Source organism: Amphiprion ocellaris, chromosome 20 (assembly GCF_022539595.1).
Source record: "Amphiprion ocellaris isolate individual 3 ecotype Okinawa chromosome 20, ASM2253959v1, whole genome shotgun sequence".
NCBI classification, from domain to species: domain Eukaryota; kingdom Metazoa; phylum Chordata; class Actinopteri; family Pomacentridae; genus Amphiprion; species Amphiprion ocellaris.
Window position 1 is genome coordinate 827,974 of NC_072785.1, and position 25,393 is coordinate 853,366.

The 25,393-nt window shown below is 40.5% G+C and overlaps 1 protein-coding gene across 2 annotated transcripts; it reads right to left on the reverse strand.

The window, feature by feature from the left end:
• Nucleotides 1–601: 601 nt before the first annotated feature.
• On the reverse strand, nt 602–16,849 carry mocs1 (molybdenum cofactor synthesis 1). 2 transcript variants are annotated; one of them, XM_023274171.3, is made up of 11 exons: nt 16,611–16,849; nt 13,203–13,314; nt 11,899–12,066; nt 6,883–7,047; nt 5,807–5,868; nt 4,936–5,047; nt 4,482–4,594; nt 3,979–4,089; nt 3,687–3,807; nt 3,539–3,586; nt 602–3,343 (listed from the first exon to the last, which is right to left on the reverse strand). In XM_023274171.3, the coding sequence occupies exons 1-11, from the start codon at nt 16,842–16,844 to the stop codon at nt 2,208–2,210; spliced, it is 2,382 nt and encodes a 793-aa protein (XP_023129939.2). In that variant the 5' UTR covers nt 16,845–16,849; the 3' UTR covers nt 602–2,207. The 2 variants fall into 2 exon arrangements, with proteins under 2 accessions (XP_023129939.2, XP_023129947.2); XM_023274179.3 differs by having other exon boundaries at nt 3,202–3,343; nt 3,524–3,586.
• Nucleotides 16,850–25,393: the final 8,544 nt, after the last annotated feature.

Here is a 25,393-nt window from a genome sequence, read left to right on the forward strand (position 1 = left end):
CCAGGATTCATGGGGCTCACATTGTGAATGAGTGGATCAGGGAGCATATGACATAATTTTCACACATGGATTGTCCTCCACAGAGTCCAGACCTCAGCCCCACTGAGAATTTTTAGGACGTGCTGGAGAAGACATTGTGCAGCGGTCCAACTCTTCTTTCATCAATATAAGATCTTGGTCAAAAAGTTATGTAACTCTGGACAGAAATAAATGCTGTGACATTGCAGAAACTTATTGAAACAATGCCACTGTGAATGTGTGTTGTTTTCAGAGCTAAAGGTAGTCCAATGAAATATTAGTGTGCCGCTTTTTTTTGGACGGGCAGTGTATGAGAGTAGTACACCAAAAAGAAGTGGCAAAACAGAAAATTTTCTTCATGCCCAGATCAAGGAATCAATCTGATTAATACTTTTCTCTGGAATCCAGACCCACACCTAGAAACTCTCACTAATGTTGCAACAACTGCATGGAGCAGCATTATATGATGTATCTATACTTTATTATACCTTATACACATCTTCAGGATAGTATTAAAGCTAAAGCATTTACTGATGTGTTTGTTGACCAGAAAAGGCAATGGAAATAACTGAAGCCATAAAAGTGCAATTGAAATGTTTTATTTTCATCTTCTATGTAAAAAGAAAGAACATGACAAAGTAAAAGGATGTTTAACATGGTTAATAGCAGTATGCAACCCCTTCACTTAGAGAAATGGTTTAACCCGCTGCTCAGCTGCCAGTGGGAACATTCGACTCATTAAGTCCATGCTTTATGGGACAAATGGCTCAGAATTCATTGAAATTGTCCTGTGAGACCAGACATTGTTGACATGTTGTCTGTTGTTAACATGCTGTGATCACATTGAAAATTTAGTGTTTTCACATTGCCTGTACATTTGCCACTAATGCAGATCATTACCTTTGTGCCTCCTCTCTGCAGGTATCTCTGGCTGCAGGTTTCTAATCTGAGGTGACTGTCCACTGTTTGTCTACTGTTTCTTACTGCTCATTTGTCTCTCTGCTCTCACAACAAGCATTTAGAGGCAGATGGCGGACAGCCCTGCGCTGCATATTGGCACTGAGTGCAGCGACCCATGGAATCACACATTACCCAACTTTCAGACACACTGTACAAAGACATTACAGGAGAAACTGTAGAGATTTGTAGCTCTTATGAAGATAAAAAAAAATTAAACAAGCCTTTACTTGTGACAGCATGAGTTGGATACAACCAACAACTTGCTATGATTTTTTAAAAAAACTGCAATATTCAGTTCTCCACAGCTAACATGTGAGAACTGCAGATTTACTGTGCAGGCCAGAGGATCATACCTACACAACACTGACAAACGGAAAGCAATGACCAAACAACGTTTTAGCAGTGTAAGTGATCTTTTGTGTAGTGTGGATATTTCATTTTACTGACATCCTGTACTCTAATGTAGTATGAATACAAATGTCAAGATTTTCAAATAGAGTACGGAGGTAGATAGAAAACCGTAACAAACTAAAAAAAATAATCACTTATAATGTGAAAGCAGCATCTGGTACAACTAGATTAACTTCACAGGGCAACTGTAAAAGACTTCATTCATAGTGCTGTTAGTTATGGCAATGCAAAGCAGGTAAATAGAGGAACAACCGTGAGACTGGGAAGCAGTGAGGAAATACAACCAGGACAATCAAACATAAACTGCTCTGTTCTCAGGACTCTGCTGCTGCTTCCTTTGGTGCCAGTCTTTAGGTCAGGAACCTGGACTTCTTCAAAATGCAACTGCCTTCAAAGTTCATGTAGGTTAATGAAAGATGTCCTGTTTATTCAACATGTAAATAGCATCAATACCTTCTTCAGTTTAAAATTCACTGAAAGACCTCCACAGAGGCTTGTGCATATAATGCCCCCTAGTGGCAAAAAACAAACATAATCTCATGTATGACAGAATTATTTGCAAAGCTTTGCTAAATCAAAGTAGGAATGCATAATGTTTAGATTACAGGATTCATATTGAGTGGGATTAGTGACAGATCAAGTAATTATCAGGTAAAATGTCACTTCATTATATATTTAAGAAACCTACCAGTAGAGGCTGGCAGGGTGATTAGAAACACCTTCAAATTGTTTTGACGTCATACATTTTAGTTTGTATAAAAATATGACAATTCCACTGAACTGTTCAGTCTGTTCACATTGTGACAGTGCATATGTTCTCAGTTTTCCTTGGCTGGGTGACGATAAAAGTCCCTCTTTCCACCTGTCTTGCTGACCAGTTTTATATCTGTGATGATGATGTCATGGGTCACTGCCTTGCACATGTCATAGACAGTGAGTGCTGCCACGGAAACGGCCGTCAAAGCCTCCATCTCAACTCCTGTCCTGCCTGTAGTGCGGCATGTTGCTGTTATGACAGCAGCGTTCTGCAGCTCATCGAGCTGAAAAGTGACTGAGGTGTGGTCTAAGGGGAGCGGGTGGCAGAGCGGGATGAGGGCAGAGGTCTGTTTTGATGCCATGATGCCGGCCAGCTGTGCTACAGTCAAGGCATCGCCTTTGGCAAGCTGGTTATCCTGAAGCAGTGGGAACGCCACTGGGCCCAACAGGATGGTGGCGCAGGCTGTGGCTATTCGACGTGTGGGAGCTTTCCCCCCAACGTCCACCATGGCGGCTCGGCCCTCGTGGTCTGTATGCGTCAGCTGAGCTTTGCTGGTTTCATCCCGGTGAGTGTTGGAGACATTTGTGGCTGACTTTGCTTGATCACTCACACACTGGCCGACTTTGACACTGGGGTCTTTGTTGGAATTTTGATTGTGAAACAGTCTAACACTGTGGTATTTAGGATTCCTTTTGGCATTCATTAGTAGTGTACAAAAATCAGGAGTTGCTGGGGTCCTGAGCAAGCAGCTCATTGGAGCAGTAGGACCACTGGCTTGTGCGTACCTGAGACAGTCTTCATTAATGTAACTCGTGACGTTTGTGCGTGTCGCAGAACTTACAGTCTTAGTTTGACAACTGGTGAAAATGAGACCATTACTAAACTCTGAGGCGTGAAGAGGTGCTACAGTGTGAAGGCTGTCCATCACATTAGGTTTTTCTTTGTTGATATGTGTATTAACATGAGTACTGTCACTCATTAAGGTTCTACGGCAGCAAACATGGGCTGCTTTTGCTGAAGCAGTGCAGTCTTTAAGGCACAAAACACCCTCTCTGTTCAGGACTCCATTGCAGCCTAAATGGCACACGTGAGGAGATGCTTTTAGAGGAAGGAATGTCTCATTTTTAAGCTGGGAAACACTAAGGAAATCCCTCCGGCTATCTTGTGGATGTGGATGAAACCTGAGAGATGTCTTGCCTATTGAAAAATAAGAGAACATTATTAAAGCATGATCTGCATTCAGATAAGTTTCACATTTTAGATCAGGTTTGCTATTATTGTCAGTGTGAATATGGAAAATGTGATTGTGGTACAGTCCACAATGAACATCAAAAAAATCACAACACAACAAGCTCAGTGTGAGAGATGAGTACGTACAGCCATGTCACCCACCAATGAGGATCATAGGCCTGTTCTTCATCTGAGAGATACTGAACATGCCTGAATAGAGAAAAAAACAGTTTTCATCCAAGTAGAAGTTCAAACAACACAATAGTCTGTGAGTATACCCCATAAAATAATGTATTATATACATTTCTACCTGCATGTTGTTTCTTCTTCCTGCCCACAGCAGCTCCAATGATTTTCAGTAGCTCTTCATCAGATGCCCCAGAGCGCAAGACATCTCTGAGGGACACCTCAGAGTTACCAAACAAACACACCTGAGACAAACCAGTCAGAAAGGAGTTTAAGTCAAAACAAGACTAAGGGTGGTTCCAAGTCAAAGAAAGTACAAGATGATTTAAAGCTAATATGTTAATGGTCAAGACATGCATACATACACACACAATGCAGTAAGAAAATAACAGACTTTGTAACAGCAGCAGCTTTACCTTGAGGTTGCCATCTGCAGTGATGCGTAAACGGTTGCAGGAGCCACAGAAATGGTCAGACATGGAGGTGATAAAGCCCACCTGACCTTTGAAGCCTGGCACTTTAAATGTCTGTTGCAAAACAGACGAGTGTCAAAGATCTCTTCAAAAACAGCTTCAAGCACCGAAACCAATGAAAAAATACTTGATTTCATTCCTACATCAGACACTGCATAGGGTTATTCCCTAATTTGTTGATTTTAATTTAGTTAGTTTGCTAACCAGTTAACCCACTAATAGCTACAACACTACAAATGTTTGTTTTCTGATAAAATACACAATCTCTTCAGAGTCTGACTGACTTACAGATGATCACAGTTTCAATAATGTAACGGCCAGAAGAGAAGGTCGCACCATCCTCATCTTCCAGAATAATCACAGTTATATTAAAAAAAGATCTTTGCTAGTGCTCCTGAAAGTCAAAATCAGTACTTGAGAAATATGGTACAGTTAGAGACACTGACCTTTGCAGTGTCTGTGTGTCCAGTTTGGAGTAGTTTCAGGTTGGGCCACTGCTGCCTGATGCAATCCAACATCTCCTGGTAACTCACCATCTTCTTAAAGTTCCACTTGTTACCTGCAGAGAGGAGAGGGGGAAGCATGGCTCAGGATGCAGTGCAGCTTTTTACAGCTCATCAACAACTCAAAAGCAATCAGCAGCTCATCAGTACTTAGCAGACCATAAAATGGGAAGAAAAGGGACATCTTAAAAAGCTGCATAAAACCAAGTTGAATGTGTGACCAAAACCCTATTGTACTATTGTAAAAGTGTAATACCATTTTATTGGTGTTAATTAATACTTAAGTAGCCCATCTGAACACTGTACGTTTAAAGCATACACAGCATTTTGCATTCCTTTGAATGTCTAGACCGTGTAAATGATGATCATTAAGACATCGGTTGACATGAGCACTCACCATCAAAGGGCATGTATTCAATGAAGCGCACCTCTAGAGGTTTCTTCTCTGTCAGTGCCACGAAATCCAAGAGCTCATCCTCGTTGAGGCCTCGCATGACTACACAGTTGATCTACAGAGAGCAGCACACAATAGGTCACAGATTACTAAGCTGTACAATCATTCCACTAACAAGCCTGTTGTGCAACCGTAAATATGTCAAGATTCAAGGCCACGCAATTGCACAGCTATCTTACTGGAAATGTTTGGGCCAATATGTACTGGTGTAACCCAGTAACATGAGCTGCTGAAAGACTGCTGACAGATGAATCTATTGATGTCAATAAGGGCGACAGTTAAGCAATTGTGACCGAGGGGTGTAACTCCACTCCAGCTGTGTTGTTCTGGTTGCTAGAACTGATCGACTTAGACTCAGTTGGTGCATGTCATTACAAGTAGTTAAAATGCAGGTCACCAATGTTCTATTATTAACAATTGATGCTGGTGATTGTTTAGTTCTGCTTGATCAACTTTTGATACTATCAATTCAGCAATTTGGTTCGATCACCTTGAATAGGTCCAAATTTGATTTGTATGCTGTACATGCTCAGTCATCTTCTACATTTTGGGGACAAAGTCAGAATTTATGGCAAGTCATTCATTCATTCATTCATTCATTCATTCATTCATTCATTCATTCATTCATTCATTCATACATACATAATTAAAAATTAAATTATGTAATACAAACAAAAAACAAAGAAACAACTGAAAGAGAGATGCATAGTCAAATGAGAATAAAGAACTAATACTTAATACTCTGGGTGACGTTAAATTATTAGTAGTGCTTCATATTTCTATGCAAGCACCTTTGAAAAGATGAACACAATACCTTCACAGGATTGTAACCCAGTTCAATGGCTTTATCAATGCCCTCCATTACTTTGTGGAATCCTGGGAAAAACAGACAGATGGAAATGATGAAATTTTATACACCAACATTTTGACACATTAATTATGCCTTAGTGTATTTGAAGTAAGCCTTTATAAAGAGAGACTAGAGTTGAGGGCTGGTCTGAGACTGGTCGCTACACCAAAAGGTAAGCTTTCTCTGTTCACTGAGTAGGTCTACCATTTGCCACAAACCATATGATATGTAAACATCTACAACTCATCCTTCAGCAGCAGCCAGACTTTTCATTAACAGCAAACTGTTAAGGTCAGACATCTGTTTTCATGTCCACAAAGCCCACAAATCCAGACAGGCGTGCACTGGCTGGAAAGTTGTGTCAGTCTTTACCATGTATATTCAGGATTTGAAGTATAGGAGGCAAAGTTTGTTCAGGCTACACCTTCAAAAGTCTACTAAACCTGAAACAAACACGGGAAAGCAGGTATTGTGGGAGAGAACTGGCTCAGACAGCACTTTTTCCCTGTGCCAGTCGTTTTGCTCTCCTTCCCTTTCTAATCTCAGTGAGTCCATCTGTGCCAGTCTTCCACAAGCCAACCACCCAGAGCTCTGCCCTGCTGTCACCTCCAGCACTCATGTTCAGAGTTTACAGCCTCCTTTAGTAACATATGAGAACAGACCCACTATACTAGCTACGTGATTTAAGCAGTCAGCAACTAGTGGGTTTGAACAGAGATGAAATAAAAATAGCATCACAGCCAAAATAGTCTCAAATACACTGTGGAAAAGATGCCAGTTTTACTTACTTGAGACTACAGAAAGGACAATAACACAACTTGACATTGATGGACCATTTGTACTCTTGCTTCGACACGAACCATGTCTACAGTCATACTCTGACTACAGTATCAGCAATTATTGTGATTTTAAAAAACAATCCTCTACACTAGTCCTTATATTTTGTCAATATTTCATGTACTATTACAAAATCGACTTCAGGCACTTAACTGTCATGCATGTCTTACAGCATATAACATTGGTCAAATACTTTTCCGTACCTTTCCGCCTGACAATAAATTCAAATTTGGCAGGAACCAGTGAATCCAGGCTGATGTTAATGAGGTCCAGACCAGCATCCTTCAGCTTTGGCAAAAGCCGGGCCAAGTTCATGCCATTGGTTGTTACTGCAATAGTTTTCAAGCCCTCTAACTTCCTCAGTTCAGCTGCAAAGAGAGAACAAACATGGAAACAGAGAAGAGGAAGAAATGAAGGAGAGAGTGAATAAGCTTATTGAGAAAAAACTGTTATGCAATGTGGAGAAGTGTGGAGAATTTGCACTGTTTGCAGGTTCAAACTTCAAGTGTTTTTAACAGGATGTTTAAAGCCCTTAAGGAGAATGAGAAACTACACAGACAAAGCCCTTAAAGGTTATTCCATCTCAAATCATCAGGGGCCTTCAGACCTACTTGAAAATAGCTTTATTGTAAATGATGGACATACAGACTGGTATCCGTGAAATTTGGGATTGACATACCAAGTACTTTCTGGTTTTTTGTTTTTTTTAAAATTGACCTTCCACCCACTTTCAGCAGACTTTTTTGCACATTGAAATTTGAGGCTACGTTTGGGTGACAATATCTTAGAACTATTAGACATAAAACATAAAAGCCTTAAAAAAGGCTGGAAAAACAGTGAACTGTTACCTTATGTAATATCCTGAATTCCTATACTTACTAAAAGAGATGGATAAAGGTAAACTCTTAAGTGGTTCCTATGAATATGCATGTATTCACACTTTCTCCACAGAGTTCCGCTAGATTGCTAGCTAGGTTATTCTCAATGGAACACAAACAATGAGAATCCATTTCAATGCTATCAAACAGTTTTCACAATGATCATCGCAATAAATTTGCCATTGAAGTCCTGCTCACATAAGTACATACCATTAGTACCATGAAATACATTTCCAATAACTATATGAATTAATGAAGTACAACAGGTAAGGTAATGTTCACTCTGTGTCTTCAGCCTAGAAAGAGGGATCTAAAAATAGAAAAAATATTCTAAATATTATACATTAAAGACTATATAGTGAACCTTTCTGAAAACTGCAGAACTCTGCTGCATTAGTATTTTTACTCTGCCAAGGAATGCAGAAGAGTTATATGATGATTGGCGTTGATTTGTCTGTCTGTCTGTCTGTCTGTTAGCAACATTACTCAAAAACGGATTAACAGATTTAGATGAAATTTTCAAGGAAGGTCAGAAATGACACAAGGACCAAGTGATTAGATTTTAGCAGTGATGTGGCTTATAGTCTGGATCTACAGATTTGTTGATTAAATTGTGGGGGTGTTTCTAAGTGCCATCAATTCCTGTATCCGTACATAATGTACACATGTATAACATACGCCTGTGCTCAGCGCAAGGTGTTTGTAGGTACATCTATATTAAATGGCCACAATCTATGCTGCCATGATTTCTGATCATCAATAACTAATAAACAAATGCTGTATTTCTGACAATGCCATATGGGGGAATGAACAGCCTTGGTGGAGTACTGTGCTCTCTGAGTGCTTTTCTAGTTGTTTTAGTGGGACATGTCATACCTGCTCAATTAGTTACAAAAATTCAACAAAAATATCTTTTGAAAAAAAATTCTGTGACCAAGTACTTCATATTACAAAGTAGTCTATATGTTTTGCTTTGTAATAATGTGACCTGACACTACATACGGCTCAGAAAATATCACTAGTTGACTCCTGCGTTCTTCATATTATGTTATGTGACAACTGCCGTACGTTTGTCTGTTTGCAACATCACTCAAAATCGGACGAACAGATTTGGATGAAATTTTCAGGGAAGGTCAGAAAGGGACCAAATGATTAGATTTTGGCAGTGATGCTGGTTATAGTCTGGATCCACGGATTAGCTAAAGATTCCTGTATCATTGCCAGATAGCATCACAGCGTCACTGTAACTATAACAACAAGTGAACAGTACATCAGCTGCCTGCTGATGATCACATGATTGTGGTCCTACTACAGATCTACCGCTGTGGACTTATCAGAACTTCTCCATCAGAAATGATATAAATAACAACTGATTAAATTGTGGGGGTGTTGCTGAGTCCCATCAATTCCTGCTGCCCGCTACATATTTAGGTCAAGTGATTCAGTATCCGTACATAACGTACACATGCAGAACACAAACCTGTGCTCAGCACAAGGTCATTTTGTTGTGGGTACATCTATATTAAATGGCCACATTCTATATTGTTATTTCTGACATGAAGTTTTTCAAGATTTCAGCTGTTGGAAATCATACAACAACTGAGCAGACTTGACGGAGTACTGCACTCTCTGAATGCTTTTCTCGTTTTGGTAATGTGCTCAAAGACGGGATTTTTTAAGATGTCTGCAGTTCTGTTTTCATTTTTAAACTCACCCATAATCAAAGGTTATATGATTTATTTAGCAAATATTGCACATTCAATGTCATGATGAGAAATAACTGCGAAAAATTCCGGCTTTTATCTTAAATAGTTCTCAAGATATTGTTTGAACATGACCTCAAATTCTACGTGCAAAAAAACTGTGCTCAGCGGGTTGTTAAGCAGTTAAAAAAAATCTTGGAAGTATGTTATATCAAGCTGACATTTCACAATTATCTTTATAGCTATCCATATGTCATGCTATAAATAATTCATTAAGCTGACATTTCATATTCACTATGAGGTGCATTAATACGACCAACTCTGAAATAAATATGTATTTCCACATTCATACATTAAATCCCCGGATGTACACTACCAGTCAAAAGTTTGGACACATCTTCTCATTTAATGTCTTTTCTTTATTTTTACAAAATTCTACATCGTATATACATACTGAAAACATCAAAGTTGTGAAGCAAGTTATATGCAATTATGTAGCAAACAATTGTGAAATAACTAAATATCACTGATATTTTAGATTCCTCAAAGTAGCCACCATTTGTTTTGATTATTGTTTTCTACACTGCTGGCCTTCTGTTGATGAGCTTCATGAGGAAGTTACCTGAAATTGTTTTCACTTCGCAGGTGTGCCTTGTCAAGGTTACTTTGAGGAATTTCTTGCCTTCTTAATGGGGTTGGGACCATCAGTTGTGTTGTGCAGAAGTCAGGTTGGTACACAGTTGACAGCCCTATTTGACAACTGGTAGAATCCATATTATGGCAAGAACCAATCAGCTAAGTAAAGAGAAACGACTGTCCATCATTACTTTAAGACATAAGGGTTAGTCAGTCTGGAAAATTGCAAAAATTTTGAATGTGTCCCCAAGTGCAGTCGCAAAAACCATCAAGTGCTACAACAACACTGGCTCACATGAGGATCGCCATAGGAAAGAAGACCAAGAGTCAGCTCTACCACCAGTGGAAATCTGTGCTTTAGTCTGATGAGTCCATATTTGAGATCTTTGGTTCCACCCGCTGTGTCTTTGTGCAACACAGAAAAGGTGAATGGATGGTCTCTACATGCATGGTTCCCACTGTGAAGCATGGAGGAGGAGGTATGATGGTGTGGAGGTGCTTTGCTGGTGACATTGTTGGGGATTTATTCAAAACTGAAGGAACACTGAACCAGCATGACTACCACAGCATCCTGCAGTGACATTCCATCCCATCCAGTCTGCGTTTAGTTGGACCATCATTTATTTATCAACAGGACAATGACCTCAAACACACCTCCAGACTGTGTAAGAGCTATTTGACCAAGAAGGAGAGTGATGGAGTGCTGCATCAGATGACCTGGCCTCCACAATCACCTGACCTAAACTCAATCCAGATGGTATGGGATGAGATGGACCACAGAGTGAAGGCAGAATTGTCAACAAGTGCTCAGCATCTCTGGGAACTCATTCAAGACTGTTGGAAAACTATTTCAGGTTCTACCTCATGAAGCTCATCCAGAGAATGCCAAGAGTGTGCAAAGCAGTAATCAAAGCAAAAGGTGGCTATTTTGAAGAATCTAAAATATAAAACATGTTTTGATTTATTTCACACTTTTTTGTTTACTACATCATTTCATATGTGTTCATTCATAGTTTTCATGCCTTCAGTGAGAATATAGAATGTAAATAGTCAAGAAAATAAAGAAAAACCATTAAATGAGAAGGTGTGTCCAAATTTTTGCCTGTTAGCGTAGAATAGGGGATAAAGCCCTGCCATTGGCCACAAATTTTACACAGCACTTATTTCCACTTCTGCTGTGTATTTATATTTGTATGCTTTTAACATTAATCACATGACTCATCCATGAAAAGCATGATTAAATTTAAAAAATAAACGTTACCTTCCTCTGAAACAAAAAGTACACAGTGGGTTACAGTTGATCAAAAGTTAGATTAAAGTCTGGGTACAGGTCTCACTTAATGTAATTTGCTCACTCCAGTAAACGTTCATGAGGGTCATGTGAGGTCACAGTAGTGCCCTGACACTGTGATAATTGTTGATCTTTATGCAGCTACTGAAAGACTTTAGTCCTCTTTCTACAAAGACAAGAGCCATTAGTCACACCACATTGCCATGTTTGTTGATGTCATGCTTCATGTTGCTCCAACAGACACTATGCTCTGAGCGCGACTCTTGATGACTGAGGTTCCGGGATTCATTTACAAAATTAGGCTGTAAAATTGAAATGATGTGATGATACGTCATTAGAAGAAGCTCATAGCTGTGGTGTGACAAATCAGTTTCGCTTCCACACACATCTTAACTTGAAGGCATGCATGGAAAATCACTTCTGTTCCTCTCTGTCCTGACTCCCCTTCGTTCTAGTCTAGTCTACAGTTAGTTCATGGATCAGTGATAGTCTTAGATACCAAATGCTGAATCATTCCTCTGAAAAAACAACACTACATCCACTTAGCTGAAACTGCATGATGCAAGCTTATATTTGCCAGAAGCTGCTTAAGTTTTGAAGCTTTCAATGTTACTTTATCATTAAAAGTATGTTACGTTATGAACCACAAAGCACAACACATTTTTATAGTAGCTGAAGTAACCACCCAAATTCACTCTATTTTCTACTTACTGATGATATCCAGCACATCAGGTCTGATAAGGGGCTCCCCTCCAGTGAGACGGATTTTGTCCACTCCTTCTCGAACAAAGAGGCGAGCCAAGGTCAGCACCTCCGTGGTGGACAGCAGCTGGCCCCGCGGTGTAAGCTTTACCCCTTCCTCTGGCATGCAGTACTGACCTAAAAATGGGAAAGATCAAAGATGTAATCTGCCACTAAAATGGATACCATTAGCATGCATGAGCAAGAATTCATACATTTTGGTGCTCGTGCGATTCTGGTGCAAACTGCCATTATAAAGATCTTTTTAGCAACAAGAGCTCGCTTTAACATGTGGGGAAGTTGTGTTAAAAAAAAAAAAAAAAAAAAAAAAAAAAATATATATATATATATATATATATATATATATATATATCTTTAAGTCAGCTCAGCTCTTATATTAGGCGCTCTTTCGTAGTTTTCAAAATTTTACTGGTGCTACAAATCAACGCATTTATGTGACCTGTACCTGACCATCTCAGCATCAGTTGTTATATAGAGCAACTTGACAACATAGTTGTTGACATTTGCCTTTTCCTCATTCGATAGAGAAATTGTAAAAAATCTATCAGTCCAAAGCAGTTAACTTTCCTATGTATATACACAACCAGTCAAAAGTTTGGACACACCTTCTCATTCAAGGCTTTTTATTTTTTTGGATTATCTACATTGTAGATTAATACTGAAGATTAACATTTTTTTGTTTACAACATGATTCTATATGTGTTCTTTTATAGTTTTGTTGTCTTCAGTATTAATCTACAATGTATAAAACAATTAAATAAAAAGCACTGAATGAGAAGGTGTGTCCAAACTTTTGACTGGTAGTGTACATATTCCAAAAAAATATTCTTTAAGATTCAAGATCTAAGACAGGTACTGAGCTGGATAAACTGAACTTTTCTAACAACACGATTCCATTTAAATATATTTTTTTTTTTTTAAAAAACAAGAAGTGACGAGTAAAATGAAAGCAAACTTAACCAAAATTCGCAATGAAAAAGAAGAAAAAGGTCTTGTTATTTTCAAGTAAAAGAAAAAAAAACTGCATTATAATCACCACACCATCAACCATCACTCTTACTTATTTGCTAAGGAGGTGTCATTATGTCTGGAATGGTGCTTTTTCAATCAGATCACAAAGTTGAAAGTCTCCCAAGTTTTTCATAAACATCCAACTAATGAAATGTTTCTGATTATTACTGATCATGGGTTCTACAAGGAGCTGGATATGAACAAGGAAAGCCAAAGTCACTAGGGACCCAACATCTACTCACAGCGGAGGTTGCATTTCTCAGTTAGGGAGATGCGCAGGTAGCTGTGCCTGCGGCCAAAGTTGTCAGTCAAGAACGCTGAAAAGGGTAGTATGCTGTCATCGCTTAGCCTCATCTGGGGATGAAGACAGTAGGAAAAAAACACCATGTTACAGCAGCGCTCTGTCCTGTTTTGCAGCAGTTTTTTGCATCCCCCACTATTTCTTGTGTTAACATGATGATAAATGTGTGTTTTTCATGTCTCGTCAGTCTGAGGCTTAATCTGTGTCCCTGAACCAGAAAACAACTACCGTACTTTCCGGACTATAAGCTGCTACTTTTTCTCACGCTTTGAACCCTGTGGCTTAAACAACGATGCCGCTAATGTATAGATTTTTACGTGCGAGCTTCATGCCATCAATACATTTAGCCTTGTCACATTTGACCAATAAAATTACCGAACAGGTCACAGTGGACCAATTAAACTGTTCAAATTAAATCAAAATGACTCACAATAAATTCTTCAAATCAGTCATTTTGCGCTTCATGCACACACCCTCATCATGGAAAACACACAAAGAAATGTGTATGATGCAGCTGTTACAGGTCGAGTCTGCTCTCCTTTATCCTAGGCAGGTTGCAGTGCAGTGTGTGTGTGTGTGTGTGTGTGTGTGTGTGTGTGTGTGTGTGTGTGTGTGTGTGTGTGTGTGTGTGTGTGTGTGTGTGTGTGTGTGTGTGTGTGTGTATGACGTGAGGAGGAGCGCTGCAGTGGTGTGTGTGTTGCAGAGATGAGTGTGGAAGTGGAGACATAGTGAGATGCACCATGATGATACAGCCAGTTATACAGGACCAGTGTGAGAAGCCAGTGTTCCCTGGATGAACTGTAAGTGTGGACAGTTGCTGCTGGTTCAATAAAGTGCCTCGTTCTCCCCTTGCAAAGTTTGTCCGGACTTATATCTGGCTGTTACCATTAATGAGCCACGCTAAGCTAAGAGGACTAGCGCTACCCAACCACGGTTCGGCGCCTGGCAGAATCGGGTCGGTAACAGCTTTTAAGTTAAAGGCAATCGATCTGCCTGTTGAAGAAGAGCGGGTTAGACGTTGGAGTCGGCAGCATGAACTGACTGAATGCGTTTTGCTGTTACAGGCACTGTTCGGGAAAAAAGCATGTATTTAATTAAAAGTAAAAAAAAAATCTTTCTGTGTAAATACCTCTTGTTACAATGTGGACATCTGCGGCTTATAGTCAGGTGCGGCTTATATATGTACAAAACTTTTTTTTCTTTTTAAATTTAGTGGGTGCAGCTTATATTCAGGTGTGCTCAATAGTCCAGAAATTATGGTAAACCATCTATAGCAGGGGTATCAAACGTACAGCCAGCAAGCCGTATGTTTGACACCCCTGCTATAGATGGTTTAATTGTTGGGATGACTATGCAAAGTGTAAAAATTACAGAGACGACAATAACTGCAATCTTTCAATAAAAGTCACTGCTATTTTAAATTTCTCCACTGCACTGTCACAACTTTTCCGTACTTTTTGTATAAATTTCATACATTTACAAAGGCAGGGGTATAAGTTAACCTTCCTCCTTAATGGTTCCCATTTAGTTTGTATGGTGTGGTGGTCAGGATTACTACACAGATGTGGAAATGAATGTAAATCTAAAATAATTTCTAGCTCGTGACAAGCTGTTTTGATCATAAAGTAAAACACTAGATTGTTCAGTTCCAGATACCTGTGAAAAAATGTTTTGTGCTTTTGTAGATACACTGTGATCTGTAAGTTGTTATGCACAAATGATAAGCTGAGGCATAATATTGGTGAAAATCGCACTTCTTTTTCTTAAGAAATTTCAGTTTGTTCAAAATGTTTTGCAAAAACATGGTTCAATAAGTGTAAACTTTTTCAGATTATAATCTTTTTGCACTAAAACAAAGGGAAACATTTGGAGTTATGTTTGTTATTTATCGGTTATTATGCTGTGATATTACTGGTCTGGCCCACTGGAAATCAAATTGGGATGGATGGGGCCCTAAAATGAGTTGGATACCTCTGATCTATGGCTTTTCTGCAGTATGAAAGTCTAGTGCCATACTGTGTGGAAAACACAGGCTTATGTGACCATTGTGAAATAGACATATTTAATTCAGAGTATGAACACATCAGAAGGATTCACTAAGTTCATCCCAGTGATGGAGCTGCACGTGGCTTTGTAAACGCCTCATGACCTTTGACTGTCACCAGTGTGCTGCTGTTATGTCACACGTTATCGGCACAAAAGCAAGCATGTGACTCAGTACTAAGGCAGACATAATTAATTAATCAATCACAGAACACAACCATATATTCATTCATCTTTGTTTACTTCTTTGTAGAAGACCGCTAACAGTACAATAGCTTAAATCCAGTGGTTCTTCTTATGAAACTCACAGTAGAGCTGCAACTAATGATTATTTTGATTTCCAATTAATCTGTTCATCGTTTTCTTAATTAATTCATTGTTTGGTCACTAAAGTGTCAGAAAATGGTGAAATATGTGGATCAGTGTTTCCCAAAGCCCAAGATGACAAATGTATTGTTTGATATTCAGTTTCTTGTCAAAGATGAAGAAAGAAACCAGAAAATATTTAAAATGAACAAGCTGGAATCTGACAATTAAGATATCTCTTTCTTTAAAAGATTTATCTAACTTATAAAGTGGTTATAAAACAATTGGTGATTAATTGAATAGCTGACCACTAACAGGTCAGTTGTTCCAACTGCAAGTCCCAAAGCGACAAAACTGATTCAGCAGCAGTAATTTAAGGACCCAGAAGAAGTAAAATATTGTCCCTGTGCAGTAATGCAGTCACTGAGCCTGCAAAGCAAACAAAACAGGTAGCTGAACAATGAACGCCTCCCTGCCATGGCCATGTTATCAGGATTAGCCCTTAGATAAGACACATTGTTTGGGATTATGCCAGTGATATGGATGTGTGTTATAGTGTAAAGCTACAGGCCTATAACAGAAAGCAGGTGTGCTGCAGTGACAGCTCCACAGAGGACAGGTGAGCTGCTCAGAGACACGTTAGAAGACCTGTCTCTCCTCAGGATCAGCAGCATTTACAAACTTTGAACCTTTGTCAGGACTTGACTGTATTAAGGGTGGAGACGGCTAAACCCTACAACAGCTCTGTACTTTACAGCACCACTCGCCTGTGGTTCCCTTGTTGTTTCCATGGTGTTATCTGGCATGCTTGGCTAGTTGGGCCTCCAGTGGGTCCTTTCGTGGACTAACACTAAACTAAAGCAACTTCTCACCTATCAAACCTGTAGTCAGTAACAACCGTTAGCCGGTGACTCCAGCAGCTGCCCCGAGGTGGTGCAGTGACAGTGGACCAGCTCGGACCAGGTTCACCTCGTTAGCAGTGTCTTTTAGTCAGTCTTACCTGTGTTGACCTGGTTTTCGGAGGTGTCGTGAAGTTGGGGGCAGTTAAGGTGGACTCTCCGAGTTCAAGTTCATTTTCCTTGTGCGTAGCGCCGGAATACATCCGCTGTCTGCTCCCGCTCACGAAGAGTTTTCTGACCTTTCTCAAACAGCCTGGTGTGTCCAACCAGCGGCAGCACATGCTAACAGGAGAAGCCATAGTGTTCCTGCTGGGAGGTGTTCTGCAGTAAAACATGTCAGTTCACCCGGACACTAGGAGCCCGTATCAGGGGCGGGGACAAGTCTACCAATGATAGCAGCCGCAAGGCCTGGTGCACGCTGGGTAGTGTAGTCTGAAGGGTAAACAGAGACACGTCTTTCTTTCTGTCTTTCTTTCTTTCTTTCTTTCTTTCTTTCTTCCTTTCTTTCTTTCTTCCTTTCTTTCTTTCTACAGATATCACATTTGAAACTATAATTATACTTTTATTTATTTTTGCTACAACTGTACTTAAATTGTGAATATTCCATGCTAAACATGGTACTTCTGATTCCATCCATATCTCAGAAGTAACTGGGACCCTTCATAGCTGCCATATTATGCTCATTTAGGGATCCAGTCTTGCACAATACTGAATTTTTGTGTGTTGCAGATGCGCAAGCAGCTATGTATACCAAGAGAACAGTTTGGGGAGAAGTTAACACTGGAAATCGTGTGTGGAGTGTATAGAATGTAGTCAAATCAATTCATCTTTTCTAATTCATTTAATGTAAATATATAATTTGTGGTTATTTTGTAGTCAAATTAGGTATTTTCAGGCTACTTTAGACCTTAAGAACATGAATTTCTATAACTTGAGGGACTAGATCAGTTAAATGAATGAACAACTGAGACTTCATCAAATTAGTCAAATAAGCAGACAGCCTATAGAGAAGACTGTGAATTCTGTAAATTGTGGATTTCTTGTCTTCTTCTGAATAATACAAAAACTTTTGTTTTCAATTTAAGAATGATGAAATATATCATTTAAAAAACATAGCTGTGAATAGCATTCTTGTCCTTGTGCAAATCTGCCACACTTCGCACTTTAGCAGAAAAAGGAAAATTTTATTTTATTGTAAATTTTATTTACACGTTTTGAGCAATATCCTGTTGGAAATATGATCCATCACCTATACTCAGGGATGAAGTCATCAGTGGGTCATTGGGCCTCTGAATATTCAACCCTGCTTTCTGGGACCAGTTACTTCAAAGAAAACTGTAGTTTCACTTGCTTCATTTGTGTCATTATCTCCTCAACTGATCATCTGGCCAACCCCATACTGTGTGCAGCTCCCTGTTATCATATGACCAAAGCAGCTTGGGTCACAAATAGTGGCTGAGCTGTTTGAGGTAGACACTGTTCAGAGGAGACTGTAGGAGTTTGATATGACATCAGTTAGTAACATTGAAGAGGTACTGAAAGGTTGGAACTTAGGACACACATATGTTTAGACATCTTTTTAAAACTGCTTGAAAGTGTGGAAAAATGGGGTTTTCTGCAAAAATTTTACAGAGTACTGGTGTGTGTGTGTGTGTGTGTGTGTGTGTGTGTGTGTGTGTGTGTGTGTGTGTGTGTGTGTGTGTGTGTGTGTGTGTGTGTGTGTGTGTGTGTGTGTGTACAGCACATGCTGTATTTTGAATCACAGACTCTTTGTATTTGCTCTGTGATGGATTTGTAGCATGTCCAGCTTGTACTCCACCCTCCGTCCAGTGCAGGCTAAGGTGGGCTCCAGCACCCTGTGACCCTGCAGGATAAAGCTGGCATCGCTAATGCATGGGTTGGGAGGAGATGGATAGACCACTGGGTTTGCCTTCAGGGTGGGAACAAGCAATGTATATTTCATCCACTAGGTGGAGATACAGTCTTGAATTTCTTTTTATGGAGTCGCTGCACCTCACAAGAGAAATAAACTGACTGGCCTGATCAGACAAATGGGGAAAAAGAACATTTTGTTATTTGAGTAATCTTTTGGAGGAGCACTCACTATAATCAGCTTAACTCATACACATAATGACAGAAAATCACCAACTCTGGTAAACATTAGAGAGAAGAGGTGAATTTTCTTGCTTTAAAATACCTACGCTTCTTGTCAAAGGTTTGCAGCAAATGCAGTTAGAGGAAAATAATTTTTTGTCAAGACCGACCCAAACGATATTCAATCACTTTTGTGAAAACTAATTACTCTCTCCCAAAGTTAGAAAAAAGAGAACCAACTGTTGGATCTGCAGACTGTTTCTGTTTGCTGATGAGGGATACTGCATTCTAATCAAGGCACCCCATCTGGACTAAAACGCTGTTTGTCTGCAGGCTATATTTTTGTAGCACCGATGCTGAATTCAGCCCTGCCAGTAAGTATCTATTTCTACCGTATGTGCCATTTTTAAATCTACTTTATGTAGATACCTGAATCACAATTACATGTGAAATTATGTTTAACACACTGTTTTCATAAAACCAAGTTCTACAGAGTTCTGTGTGTATGAATCATATGAATCATGCTGCATCATAACAGGAAAATCTGGGGAAAAAATACACCCATTATCTATAGACCACTTAATCCTCGATAGGGTCATTGGGGTGCTGGAGTCTATCCCAGCTGACTTAAGGTGAAGGCTGGGGACACCAGTCTATCACAGGGCTATGCATAGAGACAAACAATCACATTCACACCTATGGACAATTTAAAATCACCAGGATCTTCTAGCTGCAAGGCGACAGTGCTAACCACCAAGCCACTATGCAGCCCCCTGATGTACAATATCCATTTTTTTTTAAGTCAGGTGCAGTGAGATGGGAGCAAAACAAACCTTACCTGTCTGGTTTTCACATTGTCATACCAATGATTTTCCTTCCTCTCAGCAGGGAGGTGAACTATATTCTATCTGGCTCAGTGCACACGGCAATGAACTAAAAGGTCGTCTGGGGTGAATCTGTTGAGAATGATTTGGGAACGAACATCCTGGGTCAGCACACAGCGGAGAGCTCCAGGTGTGGGCGGCAGAAAGCCATCACAGGTCACAGGATTCACTCAGGGCTAAACAATGAACCTGCATGTTAGTCCATCCATCATCTCACTACTGCATTCTTTCACATTTAAATTGCCATTGATTTATTGACACTGAAAAAGTACCTGCAACTTTAATTTATTTGCATTGATTTCATGATAATAACAACTCCCAGTCAATGGCCACAGTAGAGGCAATTTCTCACACTGTTTTTACTGAATTCTTCATCAATAGACAGAGAGGGGAGGTTAACACCACCTCTTTACTTGAAGCTGAAAGTGACAGAAATTAGGCAGCTTCATGGTGGCTGATGCTTTTGTTCCAACACAAGCATATCTGCTTTTCATCAGGCACCTCAGAATCTTCTGAGTGGAACACCACCAACATCTGATTTGTTTGTTAGGATCCTTAATTTGTCCTTTATTTATTTACGGAATATATTGAATTGTTGAGTGTTGGTGGAATATTATTTACATTTTTTACTTCTTTATCCCTCCAAAGTAAAAACTCTTTTTGAATGTGTGCCTCCTACTCTGCTACAGGTGTCATTTCTCGGTCAGGGGGATGAGCAGGTAGCTGTGCCTGCGGCTAAAGTTGTCAGTCAGAAACACTTAAAGGGTAGCATGCTGTCATCTCTGAGCCTCTCCTGGGGGTGAAGAAAACAGGAGAAAAACACTGTGGTGCTCATCTGATGCATAGAAAATAGATGATAAAGAGGGTACAGCAGCATCTCCATATTGCATTCAACACTATACAAGCAACGCAGATGTAAATAATGTTTATCAGCTCGGTTCAGATCTTTATTGGCTGACATGAGGAAATTATTTTACATACAAACAGAGAATTTAACACAGTGTAAATACAGTGTGAGAATTAAAGACATTAAAGTGCTGGTATCATACAAATGGCATTCTCATAAGCAAAAGAAAGCTAAGATCAACATAAAGTGACATGTTGAACAGGCAGCCAATAATCTTTTAGTGCAATACTGCTATAACAAATGAATAGAAACCTGGACGTGTTGCAGCTAATTTTAGCATCTCTGACCAGCGGGCAAAATGTCAAATCCCTTTCAGAGACGATGGTCCTGATTTGCCTAGATGTATCTTCCTGTGGGATTTACAGACTAAAAATGTCTGGCTGTTGCTTTCAAAGGTTTTTACCTGTCAACCTTACAGCATTGCTCAGTTGATTTCTGTTTGTCACATTTAAGTTCTCCAGTGGTGGAAAGGAAGGAAATGCAACTTTGGGATACTTCAGTTTCAGCTCTGTATAACTTTAAGCTCCTATTCCCCAGGATTTCTGAAAAAATACTTGTACCTCTACTATATTTTTTATTGATCAACTGTAGTTGCTGATAATTTGTATAAAAACAGGATTATCATATAAAAGTCTATTTCTTTGTGAGGAGATTTTTCTTTCATTACATCACTGGGTGGGTTGTACAGTGTTTTCATATGTTAGTTATAAGGAGGCTCCAACAACAATAGTTCATTGTCTGTCTCAGGGGTGGTGTTCTATGAGTCTGTGGTAGCCAGTGTCATCATTGATGCTGTTGTGTGTCGGGGCAGTAGGCTGAGGGTAGCAGACACCAACACACTGAACAAAGTGATCCGCAAGGCCAGTGAAGATGTTGGGGTGGAGCTGGATTTGCTTTTAATGCTTTTAAGGTTGCAAGTCATCTTGGACAATGTCTCATGCATTCCACGACATACTGGTCAGTCACAGGAGCTCCTTCAGTCATAGACTCATTCCCCCAAGATGCAACACAGGAAGTCTTTCCTGCCTGTGGCCATAAAACTCTCGAGGTCGATAGTTAGACGAGACTCATTGTTTTCAAATGCAGGAATTTAAGTAATTTATGACTCTATTCTGCTTCTGAGTTAACGGTCAGTAATATGCAATAATTAGGTGCAGTAATTAGTTACTCTGCCAAGGAATGCTGCGGAGTTATTACATGAGAAGATGTGTCCAAACTTTTGACTGGTACTGCACATCAACTGCATGCAACAAGTGTGATGCTCGTTTGTGCTTCACAGATCAAAAAAACTGTTCCTTCAGTTTCACATATAAGGAGACGCAAAGGAGAATGCCATCCACAAAATAAGAGTCCTCAGACATTAGAAATCATTATGATGTTGAAGCAAAGTCCAACATGTAAATATGAACAAGCTGTAGAGGACTAATGTAATAAAATTCCACTTTTGCAAGATTAAAAAAAAATGTAAGAAAGTTGTAAGAACATCATTTTCTTACGGTTTTTTTTATTGTATGGAAGTGCATTCCAGCATGGATTGCAATTACAGTTTTGACTTGTTAAATTCATTTGCATTTTATTGTGCCACATTCAACAATTTCATATCAATAAAATTCATTTTAAAATAAGATAATATTTTGATATTATTGAATCATCAATGCCTAATCAACTGTGGACTTTGTTTAAAAAAAAAAAAGTGGTAATATTTGTTTACACCAAGACCTGCTGTTGCAATTTTGTAACATTTTCACAAAATCCTGAAAAATCTAAAAAGTAAAAAAGTCTAAATATTTTCTTGAAATATATGTGTTTTTGTTTGGATGTGAATAATTTTGGCTGTTCTCCTGGCTCTGGTTGGTTCTCTGTGGACTCCCTGTGTTCCTGAAGGAAAGCACCTGCTGCCAGCCTCGCTACAGTTAAGACCTGCCACGCCACCGAGGACGCCATTAACGTCTCTCTGGACACCAAACCACCAGTCTTTTCCCCACGGACGCCATTAACGTCTCTCTGGACACCAAACCACCAGTCTTTTCCCCACGGACGCCATTAACGTCTCTCTGGACACCAAACCACCAGTCTTTTCCCCACGGACGCCATTAACGTCTCTCTGGACACCAAACCACCAGTCTTTTCCCCACGGACGCCATTAACGTCTCTCTGGACACCAAACCACCAGTCTTTTCCCCACGGACGCCATTAACGTCTCTCTGGACACCAAACCACCAGTCTTTTCCCCACGGACGCCATTAACGTCTCTCTGGACACCAAACCACCAGTCTTTTCCCCACGGACGCCATTAACGTCTCTCTGGACACCAAACCACCAGTCTTTTCCCCACGGACGCCATTAACGTCTCTCTGGACACCAAACCACCAGTCTTTTCCCCACGGACGCCATTAACGTCTCTCTGGACACCAAACCACCAGTCTTTTCCCCACGGACGCCATTAACGTCTCTCTGGACACCAAACCACCAGTCTTTTCCCCACGGACGCCATTAACGTCTCTCTGGACACCAAACCACCAGTCTTTTCCCCACGGACGCCATTAACGTCTCTCTGGACACCAAACCACCAGTCTTTTCCCCACGGACGCCATTAACGTCTCTCTGGACACCAAACCACCAGTCTTTTCCCCACGGACGACATTAACGTCTCTCTGGACACCAAACCACCAGTCTTTTCCCCACGGACGACATTAACGTCTCTCTGGACACCAAACCACCAGTCTTTTCCCCACGGACGCCATTAACGTCTCTCTGGACACCAAACCACCAGTCTTTTCCCCACGGACGCCATTAACGTCTCTCTGGACACCAAACCACCAGTCTTTTCCCCACGGACGCCATTAACGTCTCTCTGGACACCAAACCACCAGTCTTTTCCCCACGGACGCCATTAACGTCTCTGGACACCAAACCACCAGTCTTTTCCCCACGGACGCCATTAACGTCTCTCTGGACACCAAACCACCAGTCTTTTCCCCACGGACGCCATTAACGTCTCTCTGGACACCAAACCACCAGTCTTTTCCCCACGGACGCCATTAACGTCTCTCTGGACACCAAACCACCAGTCTTTTCCCCACGGACGCCATTAACGTCTCTCTGGACACCAAACCACCAGTCTTTTCCCCACGGACGCCATTAACGTCTCTCTGGACACCAAACCACCAGTCTTTTCCCCACGGACGCCATTAACGTCTCTCTGGACACCAAACCACCAGTCTTTTCCCCACGGACGCCATTAACGTCTCTCTGGACACCAAACCACCAGTCTTTTCCCCACGGACGCCATTAACGTCTCTCTGGACACCAAACCACCAGTCTTTTTCCCACGGACGCCATTAACGTCTCTCTGGACACCAAACCACCAGTCTTTTCCCCACGGACGCCATTAACGTCTCTGGACACCAAACCACCAGTCTTTTCCCCACGGACGCCATTAACGTCTCTGGACACCAAACCACCAGTCTTTTCCCCACGGACGCCATTAACGTCTCTCTGGACACCAAACCACCAGTCTTTTCCCCACGGACGCCATTAACGTCTCTCTGGACACCAAACCACCAGTCTTTTCCCCACGGACGCCATTAACGTCTCTCTGGACACCAAACCACCAGTCTTTTCCCCACGGACGCCATTAACGTCTCTCTGGACACCAAACCACCAGTCTTTTCCCCACGGACGCCATTAACGTCTCTCTGGACACCAAACCACCAGTCTTTTCCCCACGGACGCCATTAACGTCTCTCTGGACACCAAACCACCAGTCTTTTCCCCACGGACGCCATTAACGTCTCTCTGGACACCAAACCACCAGTCTTTTCCCCACGGACACCATTAACGTCTCTCTGGACACCAAACCACCAGTCTTTTCCCCACGGACGCCATTAACGTCTCTCTGGACACCAAACCACCAGTCTTTTCCCCACGGACACCATTAACGTCTCTCTGGACACCAAACCACCAGTCTTTTCCCCACGGACGCCAATATACCACCACAGGCTGCCAGAACATCTGGGAGGCGATTCTTTCCTCCTGAGAAGACTGGTTGGAACTGGGCTCCCTGAATAGACACTCACTCCGTCTCCGTCAGTTAAGTTCTCAAGCCCTAACATTACCAGACTTCTCATAGTTAATCAGTTCATTCATTTATATTCTGTGTAGACTTCTGATTAAATATTGTATTCTTGTTACTCGTACGCTAATGTTCTCAGCTTCAAGTTAATATCTGGTTTAGGGTTTTCTTGTCTTGGAATGCTGTAGGTCAAGTATAGTTTACTGTTCTGGGTTTTTCTATTTTGTTTTCCTGCCTTGGTTACCAGGTTACCAAACGTGGGTTAACCTTGTTCTTTGTTTTTCATAGATCCTGTCATTAGTCCACCAACCCACTAGTTTTTCTAGTTCCTGTTTGTTGTTGTAGTTTCTTGTCCTTTGTTGTAAATAAAAGCATTATAAAATCGTTTATTGACTGCTCCCTCATTTCCTGCACTTGAGCCTCTGTACCCGTCGTAACATTTATTATCAATGTACATGAAAATATAATGAAATTCTGTTGGCAATTTCTTACAATAGCAGCATGAGTCAGATTTCAGTATCATTGCGAGATAGTGGCACGATGTCACTAACTATGACAACAAGTAAACACTACATCAGCTGCCTGCTGACGATCACATGATTGCGATCCTACTACAGATCCATCGCTGCAGACTCATCAGGACTTATTCATCAGAAATCATACCACTGAGCAGCCTTGGTACTGAGTACTGTGCACCATATATCAAAATTATTTTGGCTTATCAAAAATCTGCCTCTTCTCAATTGCTTCAGCTATCTGTGAGAGAGACATTCGCTTTTTAAAGGTCTCACATGGTTTCATTTAAATAATCAGTCAAAGTTAGGGGAGACACATTTTCATTTATTTCCCTAGTAGGAACTTACAAAAAACTTAATTTGCTTAATAGAACTTTTTTTTCCATTACTCTTACTACACCTCTGCCTT

Bases quoted from the DNA above. Each gene is read 5' to 3' on its own strand.
- mocs1 (XM_023274171.3), bottom strand. From the start codon at position 16,844: ATGTTTTACTGCAGAACACCTCCCAGCAGGAACACTATGGCTTCTCCT. The intron at 5,048-5,806 runs GTATTGTGTTCA...TGCTCTCTGTAG, and splicing joins TGGGTTACAATCCTGTGAAG to ATCAACTGTGTAGTCATGCG. The intron at 3,587-3,686 runs GTAGAAATGTAT...TTCTCTATTCAG, and splicing joins GAAGAAGAAACAACATGCAG to GCATGTTCAGTATCTCTCAG.